The sequence below is a fragment of the Balaenoptera musculus genome, chromosome 6 (genome assembly GCF_009873245.2).
Source record: "Balaenoptera musculus isolate JJ_BM4_2016_0621 chromosome 6, mBalMus1.pri.v3, whole genome shotgun sequence".
NCBI classification, from domain to species: domain Eukaryota; kingdom Metazoa; phylum Chordata; class Mammalia; order Artiodactyla; family Balaenopteridae; genus Balaenoptera; species Balaenoptera musculus.
Genome location: NC_045790.1, coordinates 97314289 through 97327685, shown reverse-complemented (window position 1 = coordinate 97327685; position 13397 = coordinate 97314289). Strand labels below are relative to the sequence as shown.

The 13397-nt window shown below is 43.1% G+C and overlaps 1 protein-coding gene across 1 annotated transcript in view; it reads left to right on the top strand.

Moving 5' to 3' along the window:
* The window catches only part of TNC (tenascin C), a 91398-nt gene that overhangs the window by 52864 nt on the left and 25137 nt on the right, over nucleotides 1–13397 (top strand). The window contains 7 exon segments of the mRNA XM_036855126.1: nucleotides 1170–1392; nucleotides 1394–1440; nucleotides 3748–3785; nucleotides 3787–3835; nucleotides 3838–3861; nucleotides 3864–4019; nucleotides 11850–12122. Coding sequence (XP_036711021.1) covers nucleotides 1170–1392; nucleotides 1394–1440; nucleotides 3748–3785; nucleotides 3787–3835; nucleotides 3838–3861; nucleotides 3864–4019; nucleotides 11850–12122 — 810 coding nt within the window.

Below are 13397 nucleotides of genomic sequence, written 5' to 3'. Positions count from 1 at the left end.
GGGGGGAGGGAAAACGTGAAGCCAAGAATCCAGTACAGTACGGAAACTTTGATCTCTGAAAGATGAGAAAAGTCCAGAGATAAAACATCAGACTTGTCCAAACCTGATTCAGCACATGCTTTATACACCCAGTCAGACAGCCTGTGGCCAGCAATGAGATGATCTCTCCAAAGTCTAGTAATGAGACGAAGCAGGTCATCCTCTCCCACGTGACCAAGAAGTTCCAAGGAGAAACATCCGAACAGTGACACACAGCTCTGCATTCTCAGAGCCAACCAACTGAGGATAGAAAATACAGGGGAAAAAATTCCAGGAAGCTCCAAAAGACAAAACTTGAATTTGCCATGTGCTGGTAACTACACACATAGCATTTACATTGCATTAGGTATTATAAGTAATCTAGAGAGGATTTTTTTAAAGTATACAGGAGGGTGTGCATAGGTGATATGCAAATACTACACCACTTTATATGCATCCTCAGCTTGTTATCTATGGGGGTCCTGGAACCCATCCCCCAAGGGTACCAAGGAACAGCTGTGTATCTGTTAGGCTGCCGCTTACCAGGTCCTCACTGTGTATCAGGTGTGATGTCAGGTATGTGTCAGGTATAAGCTCAGAGGTTTATAAATATTATCATCCAATCATCACACGTTCCAATGAAATGGTACTGTCAGCTCCAATTGAAGATGCGGAGCACAAGTCTCAGAGATGACCTGGGTGACATGCCCAAGATTACGCAGCTAGCGAACACCGGTGTTGGAATTCTAACCAAGGCCCCTCTGCCTCCAGAGCCTGTACTTTTCACCAACTCCTACTTCTCTTACCCTGACCCACAATCCCACATTTTCCATGGGCCTTGAGGGTGCTAGTCATGCATGACCCTCAGAGACCTCCCAGCAGTGGGTTGTCAGGGGTCGTGACGGCACTGCCACCTCAAGGATGAACAATGTAGATGTTCCCCTTTCTGACCATCTTCAACTCCTGAAGAAAGCTGTGGCCAGATTACCGCAGTTCAAACAGGAAATTCCCCGAGACCAAGAATGACCACACACACAAACACAGGAAAATCTCTTGCCCCTTTCTTTCTTCCCTAGAGCTGGGCTGTGGGACGTTTGCTTTCTCCGTTTTCCGTTTGCAGAACTGACAAATTCCTCTCTGTCCTTCTTCAGCGGAGCTCCCCAAGCTGGGACACTTAGTCGTGACCGAGGCTGGCTGGGATGGCCTCAAACTCAACTGGACCACAGCTGACCAGGCCTTTGAGCACTTTGTCATTCAGGTGCAGGAGGCCAACAGGGTGGAGGCGGCTCAGAACCTCACGGCGCCCGGCAGCCTGCGGGCTGTGGACGTCCAGGGCCTCAAGGCCGCCACCCCTTATACAGTCACCATCTACGGGTGATCGGGGCTATAGGACACCAGTGCTCTCTGCTGAGGCCTCCACAGGTACCTTCCTCTCCCTGTCCATGATGCTTTCTCTCCAAGAGGCGTGTGGGGAGCCGGCTTCTGTCCATATCTAAATCCTTTCCATGTGCCCATCGGCTACTGAACTTGCATGCTCACACACCTCCCTAGGGGCTGTGCCTTGGTCCAGATGCCTTTGACATCTCAAGAATGAACGTGCAGACGCTACCTTTTCTGACCTCTAGCCTCTAGCCTCTCCAGACCTTACTATCCAATCCTATAACTACATCTCTTCTAAAGGATGGCTTTCCATTTCACAAGACAGCCTGATGGTCTTAACTCTTTTCTCCAGTGCTTGGATATAACTAAAAGCCGACCCTTCCCATGTGTGAGTTCTGGTGGAGCACAGATTATTTACCTTAGAGAGTCTTTTTGCTAGTTGCAAATGGTGCTTTACTATCCCAGATCCCTCAAGGGTATGGGCATGCGGTTCTTGCATTTCAAAATGTTTTAATTTAAATGTTTCTTTAAAATGCACTGAGTATAATAAGGGAAACTGAATTACCCTCCTCCTCCGGGCAATTCTCTCAGATACTCAGTCACTCTTAGAACATCAAATTAGCAAATAGCTAAACCAAAAAAGAAAAAAAACAAAAAATCACACAATTATGACTGGAGACAGTACCAAAGAACAAGCCATTCATTAGCAGAAGTACACACAGCAGCATTTGAAGCAAAGAATGTCCCGGGCTATGAATGTCAAAGATCTGATGCCCTTTTTGTTCTTTTAGTCGAGAGTTGCTCCCTGGACTGTTGGCCTTTGAATGGCAAACTCTCAGCCCGGACCCAGGAGGGTGCATTATAGTTTACTCATCACTCTGCTCCAGTGACAGGGCATTCAGTGTTTCCCTGCAGCCTGCTCAAGAGCCCAGCCCTCCCCAGCACTGCTTTCCATGTTTCATCTTCCCATGTGCCTCCATTGGTTTGAAGTTGAGTAGAGGCTGTTAGGTTTGGTTTTGCATATGCCTGCCCCATTTTCCTATGATTATTGCAACTAAACTTTTCTGCAAACCTGTGTGTCCTAGTGGATTCTAGCAAAAACGTAGCTCTGCATTTTAGCCTCAATCATTTCAGTAACTCTCGCTGAGATAAACACACAGCACAGACAACTGCTGCATGAATGGTGACCCTGAAATGCCTAAAAATTGCAGCTGAGGCTGCCCTGGATGGACTCAGGGCTCTTTTATCTAACATCCATAAACAATCCCTTCTCAGAAGGCAAAGAAATCACCCGCCACTTTTGATCTTTCCTGCAGATCTTGCGGTTTGGGTGTTCTTAGTATTTTTATATGTTGTTTTTTTTTCTTTATAATGATAGCAACATTCTTGCTCCTGACAAGTCGGTCTGTGGGGAAGGAGGGCCATAATTCCATCTGACCTGCGTTTCACCAGATCTCTTGGGATGGGAAGTCTTTCTCCTGCCTTGCTAGAGAGACAATACTAGCTTTTCAAATCTTGCTTCTGCCTGCCCTCTGCATGTTTTATTCCTGTTGCTCGGAAAACCACTGGTAGGATCATCTCTGAGAAAAAATGTTACTTCTTGGCTGAACAGGGTTGCCTGACGGCCTTGTCCTGGCTCAGCTCTCTTGGTTGGCTATGCAGTACTAGCTTTCTTGGCCCATGTAGAAGCAGTTAAGAAAAGACAACCTATTTTAACAGAATATGAGAACAGCTGGCCCTTGTCAGAAGTATGATGAAAATACCAAGAATTACACTGACCAATTGCCAATTCCCTTTGAGTCACAAAATCAGAAGCCTCAAGGTACCACCTTGGGAGGGTAATGGCATCAGAATTATTTAGTCGTCATCTGAACAGATGGGAGCTCCCTCAAAGCAAAGGATGTCTGCTGGCTGGAGCCAAGTACTCGTGGTCTCCTGAGTGCAATTTAAGAGACTAGAAGCCGCCAGCGCTCGTATCTTTTGACCGATGGCCAGCATCCCTGAGGTGTGGCTCCCAGAAGCATCTGGGTTTCGTCAGAACAGGTCCTGCTGCCGTCACTGGGCATGTCTCCTCACACACGCCAGATCTTGGCCAGGCCCTGATCTTGTGTGGCAGCTCCAGAGTGGGGAAATCTAATTGCCATACCTTCCTTTTTGTATTTTTCTTTTAATAAAATCCCCTTTTTCTCTCCCATTGGCACTGATTGGTAACATCGCTTCATGTCACCCTAAGCCTGAACTGTCGGACCTTTCTAGCTATGGTTCTGTTAACAACTGCAGTCTAAAACCCAAACGCAATGATTAAACTCAGAGTTATTTGTTTCTTCTCTCCTACCCCTCCTTTTTCAGCCGGAGAACCTGAACTCGGAAACTTAAATGTTTCCGACTATCACTCCTGAGGGCTTCAATCTCTCCTGGACAGCTACCGATGGGGCCTTCAGACCTTTACCATTGAAATTATTGATTCAATAGGTTCCTGGAAACGATGGAATATAACATCTCTGGTGCTGAACGAACTGCTCACATCTCAGGGCTTCCGCCCTAATAATCGTTTTATGTCTACCTCTCTGACGTCACTCCCAGCAATCGGATCAAAACCATCAGTACCACGGCCACCACAGGTACATGCACATTCGCCCGGACCTCCTAACACCCTCTCTCCAGAATCTTTTTTGCAGGGCAAAGCCACTCCTTCCTGCCACTGAAGCACAGGCCACAGGCACTAACTGTTCCGTGACACTAGGCTGGAGCGCTATTTAACATAACTCTCTTCCAGCAGCAGCCCAGATGGTGACTTTCCTAATTTATCCCTGACCAGGACATTTGCAGCATAAAATGTAGTTTGGTCCAGAATGCCAAGTTGAATCTGGAGAAAAAGAATTCTCCTCATCAGTAGCCAAAAGCCATGATGAGAGCTGTACTTGACTTGGAAAGACGTCTATATTGGTCAGAGAGGTCTTAAAAATTATATTGTGTGTTATCCAACTGTCTTTGTCTTCCTAGTGCCTTTGACTTCCTAATACCCAACATATTTCCAATGATTTAATGAAACTGAATTGGGCAAGTGATGAGAAAGAGCAAAGATTATTCATCACATGAGTGCACGAGGAAGTCATGCCATTCAGACCACTCCAATTCCAATGCCACCTCTAGGAGAAAAGACCAGAATATGCTGGCTTGCTTCCAGAACAGTGAATGGTAGATGGCAAAAATAAAAGTAGAGTAGAGTAGAGTTTAAATAAGGACTTGGTCAACAAAAGAGTGAACTGCTTCACTAAATCCGCCGGTATCTGTGACATACACGCTATGGGAATGCTTTCTGGGAATGCAGCAAAAGAGAATTCTATGTGAACTCAGAAAGGAGAGCCTTGTCCATTCAAAATAGCATTCTTAGCACATTTTGGACAATGCCTTCTCTTGAGAGGTAAAGTTAGGACATCACACACTGAAATTTAAAGTTATTTGTGGAGTAAGGCACAGAGAGTCTTTTCTTCTTGATCACAAAAAGGGGGTCCCATATTCTAGAGGAATTCAAGAAAAGGGTTAACATTGTAGTATCAAAAGCATCTATCATTTAAGTCACTCACAGTTGAGGGAGAGTCTGTCCTCATAACACTACAAAGTGTTATCAGCGTGGACCACAGGAAAAGCAGTGAGCCAGCAATACCTAGTCCTCATCCCAGCCAGATGAAAGTATACCAAAACCTAGGGAAATTAGTCAAACACATATATTTCTTCCTCATGGCTCAAGTTGGTTTTCAAAAAAGGGCAAGTGTCTTTACCAGAGGGTAAAGGCTAAAACTTTATGGATTTAGTCTTACATGTTTTGATTTTGACCCTCTAATAGTGTTTTTTTTTGTTTTTTTGCTTTTTGTTTTTTGTTTTTTTTGGCTGCGTTGGGTCTTCATTGCTGCGTGCGGGCTTTCTCTACTTGCGGCGAGCGGGGACTACTCTTCGATGCAGTGCATGGGCTTCTCATTGCGGTGGCTTCTCTTGTTGAGGAGCACGGGCTCTAGGCATGCAGGCTTCAGTAGTTGTGGCACATGGTGTGGCATGTGGGATCTTCCCGGACCAGAGCTTGAACCCTTGTCCCCTGCATTGGCAGGCGGATTCTTAATCACTGCGCCACCAGGGAAGTCCCTCTAATAGTGTTTTGAATTGACACACTTTTGTATTTTTTTCTTCTTGCTTTAGTAGCTGAACCTCTCCTTAGCTGCCTCACTGTCTCAAATGTGACCTCGGGTAGTGTGTCCATCTCCTGGAAAGCTCAGGAGTCTGCCTTTGATAGCTTTCTTATAGAAGTTAGGAATTCTGACCACCTCCAGGAAATGGTGGTACGTTCTGTGCCTGCGGCGTCTCGCAGCTTTGTCATCGCCAACCTCAAAGCTTCTTCTGATTACACTGTCCACCTTCACGGGCTGATTGGCAGGCAGTGTGCTCAGACCCTGATGGTGCAAGCAACCACAGGTATTTCCCACGATGGGTTCTTCACTCTCCCTTGAACTTCCCCTGAAGAGCCTTCCAAAAAAATCAACCTCTACCCATGTTTCACCCTCCTGGTTCCTCCAGATCCTTCTCAAATTTGAGAGAGACATCCAAATCAGAGCTTTAAAACTTCAAAAAGAAAAATTCTCACCCCAAATTAAGGAACTTCTGTGTCAACCTCTTTTTTCTAAATACCCACTCACATCTGGAGTTGCTCTGTTTGTTTGTATAGAGTTAACCTGATGTGCTTTGGTTGAATTTCCAAACCATCCTTTCATCTGATCTTGAATAATCTTTTCCAGTTCCCATTATTGTCTGCCTGTGGTCTTTCTAATCGAAGTTTGCCCATGTCTTATTCAAAGGGGTGTGTGCATGCCATTGTTGTTTCCTCGGTCAGAACGATCTACATTCTCTTTCTCTCCACCAAGATTTTAAAAGTAGTGTCACTAGCATGCAGAGAAAAAGACCCTAAAGCACACCCCAAGTCCCACATGAGAGGACCCAGTGGTCTCATCTTGTTCTTGAGACTTTTATTTGTCTGCATTCCCTACAGACTGCTCTTTTTTGACATTTACTCTATCAAGCATGTTTTGTCATCCACTAACATCTGTCACAAAGTGTCAGAGTCTTCCTTTCATCTATCATCTTGTTCAAATCTTGGTGCATGTGGTGAGCATTCAGAGTATTAAGTTTTTGAAAATGTCTGTCTTTCCTGGAAGCAGACAACATGTCAAGAAATTGTTTCAAAGGGTTAGAAGTGGTAAAAGAAAAACACCCCTAGCTTGCATGCAACACTGACTGGACCCTAACTACCGTTCTCTGAGTTTTCTTCTTGCATCTCGCTTTTCAGCTTGGTTGCATCCTTTGGGAGACAGCTAGAGGTTAAGGTGACCTTGAAAACCCAGGTCTTATTGGGTTTTGGCACTGCCAGTCTCTGTCTGGTGGCATGAAAAGAGTCCTAACGTGCGTCCTTAATTCGGGAGATTCCTTCCACAGCAAAATATAAGGAAAAAGCAGACAGAGTCCCATTTGAAGGATTTCACTTTTTCTGTGGTTGAGGTAATTTGCCAATGCTGTACCTGAAAATTATAGCATCATTAGCTTCTCAAACTAATTGCTAGGGAGGAAATCCCATGCCATTACTTACAGCTATCCTCTGCTTCTGAGCCAGATTCATTTGTCCTTAGAGACTTTATGGCATTGAGTTATGCTGTGCAGTTGTCCACTTAAAGTTTATCCAGATGAGCTCCTTCTTTCCTCCAAATACTGGAGCTGCAGCAAAACAACACCCGAGTCCTTGGAAGAAAGAGTCTGCTTCTTCCCAACCCTAAATCCTGATCCTGGTATCTCAATCCTCCAGGACTGTTGCCTCTCTCTAAAATACAGTCTGGGTTGAATTTATTTTAATGTTAGTATTATTTGATAAACGTGCATTTAGGTGGCCAGACCATATACATCCCAGTTGAAACTAGCAGTATAGGCCCCCTACATTAAAAATGAGTTGTTCTCATCACTGATTATCTAGATTTTAAGGGACAAGAGAAACTTAACTTCAGTGGAACCATCCATCTTTCCAAATTATCCAATAAGTGAATTTCATAATCAGAAAATGCAAAGTCTAACTTCAAGTTTTCCTTTAACTTCTACATATACCAGGAATTTTTAAATAGAGGACATTTTCACCTTTATAGTGTTTAGAGTGAGATGTAGATTTTCCTATGGTGCATACATTTGGGTTTTTGACTACTACAAAGAATTTCTCTTCTGTGGATATTAACCTTTAATTTCTACAATCCAAATAGATCATAGAAGACTAAATCGGGAAACTCCAAAGTAGCATTTTCTAAGGCATGCTCAGGGGCACACCAGCAACTTGACATGTTCAGAGAATATTCCCCAGAAAAGGTATCCATTGATAAGTTTACAAAGTGCTGGGCTAAACAAAATTAAGTAGGTTTCTTTACAGAACCAGCATTCTGAGGCCTTTAAAATGCTAGTATGCTTCGTGAATCTCTAGGGTGAGATATAATATTCAATATAATGTGAAGCTATCTTTTCTTGGAACATCTTACAGAGCTAGTGTCCCATCACAAACCTTAGAAAATGTACTCTTAATACGTCTTTACAATACTTCATCTACTGCTATAATGGCTTCTTCACTTTTCTTCACACATGACCAGCAAGTGGTCACGTCTCTACTTAAAAAAAAAAATGCAAGTCCACACCTGCAGAGAAAGCAATATATTTTCTAACATTATAACCAGCGCAGGTGTGGACACAGCCTAATACGCTACCTTTCTGCAAATATTTGGAGGGATTGATACTTTCAGATTCTATGGCTACATTCTGTAGAAATCCTCTGCTTCCTCTCATGATGTGTCTCTCATTCTCTCTGCCCATGTTCCTTTCCCTCAGAGCCAGAGCCACTGTTGGGCAGGCTAATCCTTAGCAGTATTACCCCTGACAGCTTCAGCGTGTCATGGACCACTCAAGCCGGGCCTTTTGCAAAGACTGTTATCAGTGTTAGGATTTCTCCCTCGCTGCACGAGCCCCAGCAGTTCACAGTCTCAGGAGACGCACAGCACGCTCACATCACGGCCTTGCTGGAGAGCACTGGCTATGACGTTAGTGTGGCAGGGACCACCTGGGCTGGGGACCCCACCAGACCCCTCACTGCTTTTGTCGTGACAGGTACTCATTCAAAGGTTCTCGCTTGTCTCTTCAGAATTCTAAAATGAGGAAAAGAAAGAAAGAGGATAGGCATTCTAAAGGGAAATTCAACCCCAAATATAGTCTTCATTCCATATGTAAACTTCTACATGAAAAGAAAGTAAATACTCTTGCAAAGAGAGACCTTTCACGGCCACTTAAAGGAAGTGGAGCCAGTAGACTCAACAGTTGTATAAAACTGCCAAGGAATTCTGTGCCCAGTTTTACAGGCTGTCTGATTCACGGTTTGGAGACTCTGGCTGAAGAGTGAGTTCTAAGTTAGAAATGGCCCAAGGCAGGATTTTGTCCATAAGTCATGCTAGGTAAAGCAGCCCATGAACTACCTGCCCCGGAAATAATAATTTATCTTTTTCTTCTAAAAAAGTTACTTCTCAAGATTGACATCTACAACAGATTCATGAAGGTTCAATCTAAGATAGCAAATAGATCTCAGTTTTAATTAAACCTTAACCATTCATTAAACTCGACTTCTTACTTCTCTTTGAATTACAAAAACAAATGGTTTTCTATTTCCTTTCCTGAAATTATCCTAAATCAATGGCAAAGGCTGCAAATGGTGTCAATTTACCAAATCTCTAGCCTGAAAAGCCTCAGAAAATATTTAGAAGTCTCTTGCCTTCCACTAATGATAATTTTTAGGAGACCAACTTTGTTGGCTGATTTTCACTTTAAACCAGGCCTCTCTTGAGGTCTGGATTGCTATAAATTGCTATTTATCTACATAAGTAAAATACATTAATAAGTTCAATTACATATTTAACTAGAGGCGGCATGGTTTCCTAGAAGAGTGGGGATCTTGAGATCAGGCTATGTGGTTTCTAATCCTCTCCCACATCTTTTTAGCTACATAACCTTGGCCAGTTCTTAACTTCTCTGCACCCCACTCCTTTATGTATGAAGAGAAAATATTCACAGGCACCTCCGGCAGCCTTTTCTCAGGGATTAAATGGACGTGGTGCAATTTAACTGCCCGGCATCCCGGAGGCATTTTACAGTTGCTGGGTCCTTTCCTCTATCTCCCAACAATATGAGGAAAGTAGTGTTCTTAAAAATAAGCAATAGAAAAAAAAAATGAAAAGAAAGAAAAAAAAAAAAAAAAAGCAACAGCCTAGATAGAAACAAGAGACCTCTGCAATCATGACTTTCCTATTATTTTTAAGAGAACACTACATGTTTTCATGTAAGATCAGAGAGTAGTTAATGCTTTCTGTCCAGTTAGCTAATGTGAATTCAATTGTTCAGTCTTCAGATGCAGAACAAGTAATTCCTTAGTGGGGTGAGGCGAGGAGTAGCCATGACTAAGAACTTCAGTGCCCAGAAGGGGAAGCATGGCCGGCCACGGATCCCATCAGGCCCTTATTTATAGCCTCTTGCAGGACCTCCCATAGAACAGAGAGAAGAAAGGGAGGCTGGTCTTGGGAATCCTAGATCCAGTTACAGCATTGTCTCAGCTAATCCTTGATGTGAAAAGACTCCGCATTTTAAAAGAAGCATATTTTAAAAAGAGAAAAGAAAAAAAAAAAAAAAACTGAACATAAGGGACTATAAATAACAAGCCCTTGATGGACTAATTAGCCTGAACGCCCTCCTTTTCATCAGAAGTCTCTGCTTTGATGACATGGAAGTGCAAGGAGGCCAGTTATCAGAGAAGGCGCCACTTATCTAAACAAAGCTCTGCAACAGAATTTGAAACCCTTGCCTTGCAGACAAAGAGGCCTGTTTGCACAGTGTATGTGATTTCATCTTTGTCTTTGATAGAGTTATGATTTGGGGGAGATCCTTATTTGGTTAAAAAAAAAAAAAAAAAAGCTTCAAGGCAAACACCAAGTGGTTCAAAATAAGTCCAGGAAATCCAAGCCACAGCAAAATTTAAATCTCTGCTTAGGGGGTTAGGGCATTCATTCACTCGTTCTTTCAGTCACCAAACATCTGTTTTTAAACATTTTTCTTTACATTCCATGATTAGACTCTGGGCATTAGTGTAAGGTCATTTATCTCTTTGAATGCTTCCATTTAGCTTCAGTGAAAAAGCAGGCTCTAACCTAGATGGCGGCTAAAGCAGCCTTGGCCATGGAATTCCCATCCCCATGCCCACTTTGATGAAAAATAAACACATTCACCATGACTGTGTTTTGTTTTACTAGAGGGGAGCCACTGGACCTTCTCCACTAACGCTGCTTATGCCTCCGGTCTTGCCAGCACCCATGGGCTTGACTAATTATTAGACTTTGGCTTAGGGTGTGGAAAGAACATTGAACCCGGAGTCAGATGATCTGGGTTGGATCCCAGCTCAGCCGCCTAGTGGATATGTGACCTTGGATAAATCGTTGACCTCTCTACTTCCTTTGCTGCCATGGGGGAGAAGAGGGGGTAGTAATATCTACTTACAGTGTCATTGTGAGGACTCAATAGGATGATGGATGTGAAGCCTTGTCAATTGGGAAGTACTGACAGAAACCAAGCTGATATAAGGTCATTCCTTTGGGGAATCCCTTGGCACCTATGAAATAAGAGTGCCTGAGACACAGATGTCTGGTGAACGAATGAACAAACAGTGACAGAACTTACTGAAGAGCCTAACTTTATCCAGGAAAGTAAACAGCAAAAGAATTAGCAAATCTTGGTATTCCTTACTGGGCCATAATCATAAGTGGTTACATTCGGACACATGAAAAATCTTACCTCGTCCCTTTGTCTCAGCTGGTGAGGATGTATGTCACTAACTGGCCTATTCAACTTAGTTCAAAATAGGAACTAGAAGTGGAATAGAAACATACGAAGTATACCAAAAAGGAAGTATACTTTAAAAAATAAAATAAAAAAGCTGATTTCCTTCAAGACTACAGGTTAGTGGGAAATAGACAAAGGAGTCCAAACCCAGCACAAGATATTTGATTTTATTGGGAAAAATTCATGGCCTTTGGAGTCAGACCCAGCTAAAACCTTGCTCTCTCACATACTAGGCTCTGTGACTTCGGCCAAGTCAGTCAACTTCTTTGAAGCTCAGTTTTCTTACCTGTATAATGGGAATAACATCTATCTCATAGGCTTGTTGAGAGATTTACACAAGACAACATCATCTGGCACCCAATAAGCTCTTACAAAATATGCACTTTCTGAGTATATAACATGTTTAATGATTGATTGGGTATCTATCAGTGTTCGTGGAGACTTGTGCTTTCCCAGCAGAGTCAGTGCTGCTAACCTGAGTTATTTTCACCCCTCCCTTCTTTCAGAGGCCTTGCCCCTTCTGGAAAACCTAACCATTTCCGACATTAATCCCTACGGGTTCACAGTTTCCTGGACGGCATCGGAGAATGCCTTTGACAGCTTCCTAGTAACGGTGGTGGATTCTGGGAAGCTGCTGGACCCCCAGGAATTCACACTTTCAGGAACCCAGAGGAAGCTGGAGCTTAGAGGCCTCATAACCGGCATTGGCTATGAGGTCATGGTCTCTGGCTTCACCCAAGGGCACCAAACCAAGCCCTTGAGGGCTGAGATTGTTACAGGTATTTTGGCTCAAGTGAGCCATTTTCTCCTCTTCCTGGTTCCCTTCCATGTAATCCATCTACGAGATCACCATGGTTTTAACACCCTTGTCCATGTTCCCTACTTAATCCATAGATGTGGCCTGTTCTTTATGTCACCCCCCCAACACTCTCTCTTGTCTTATGTCTCTAACAAGCACTCCCCTTCTCCCACTCCAGATACGAGAAGGTCGAAATGTTTCCACTAGGCATCCCAAATCCTTTAGGCCATGTCTTGTCTGTAGCTCTTGTGTGCTTACTCCACGTCACCCTCTTCTGTGTTCATCATGGCTGGTCCCCAGCTACATTTCAGCCTTCTCAAAAGAAATATACCAATGAGTATATTTCAAAAATTTATTTACCACGTTTGTCACCTCAAAGCCTCAACTGTGATCTTGACAAACTTCCCAGGTGGGGTTGTCATTGGAAAACCAACTGTGAACTTATACTGGTAAACACTAATATCATCGAGATTCTTCAACACAGACTAAATCCATAATTTTCTCAACACTAATAATTCCTAGAGAAATATAGCATGAACAACTTTAACAGTCAACAATCTGTATTTCCCAAAGTCTTTCTAGAGATTACTAACTCCATATTCAAAGGTACTACTTAGTGAAGAAGTTCCATGTTCAAATAAGTTTTGGAAACACTGAGTTAAACATAGTTTAACAGGATCCTTGACCACAAGGCTTTAGAGAACATTCTAATGTGCATGCTTCTCTCCAAGAGGGACTTACCCAGGCAATGTTTCCCAAACTTATTTTACAATGGATGATGATCAAACAGGAATAGTTTGCTCTGACTATACTTTGGGAAATTCAGCTCTAAATTTACCTTGACATTGAGTTTTGTCTAGTTAAGGCAATCCAAGATAATACCTTGGGTCTGAAGTATGTAGCACAAGAGGTTCCAAGTCTTAGTTCTACCATCTGAACACTTACTGAATGGTTAACAAAAAGCAGGCCAGTCAAGAGTAGGAGCCTTCTTTAGTAAAGCAGCTCCAAGAAAAAGACCAAAAAGAACATAACATTTTACAAGCCATTTTCCTCAGGATCAAGGGAAATATAATCAGTAGTATCATCACGGGCAGCTCTACAGATCATTAATGCTGGTTTATGTGTCTTTTCAAAAAGAAAAGAAGAAGGTCTCACAGAGCATGGGCACTCAGCCACTGGCAGACAGAGAGCAAATGTAAACAAGTTACTGACTTTGAACTTGTTTAATAATGCATGGGAGGGGCCACTGCTGAGT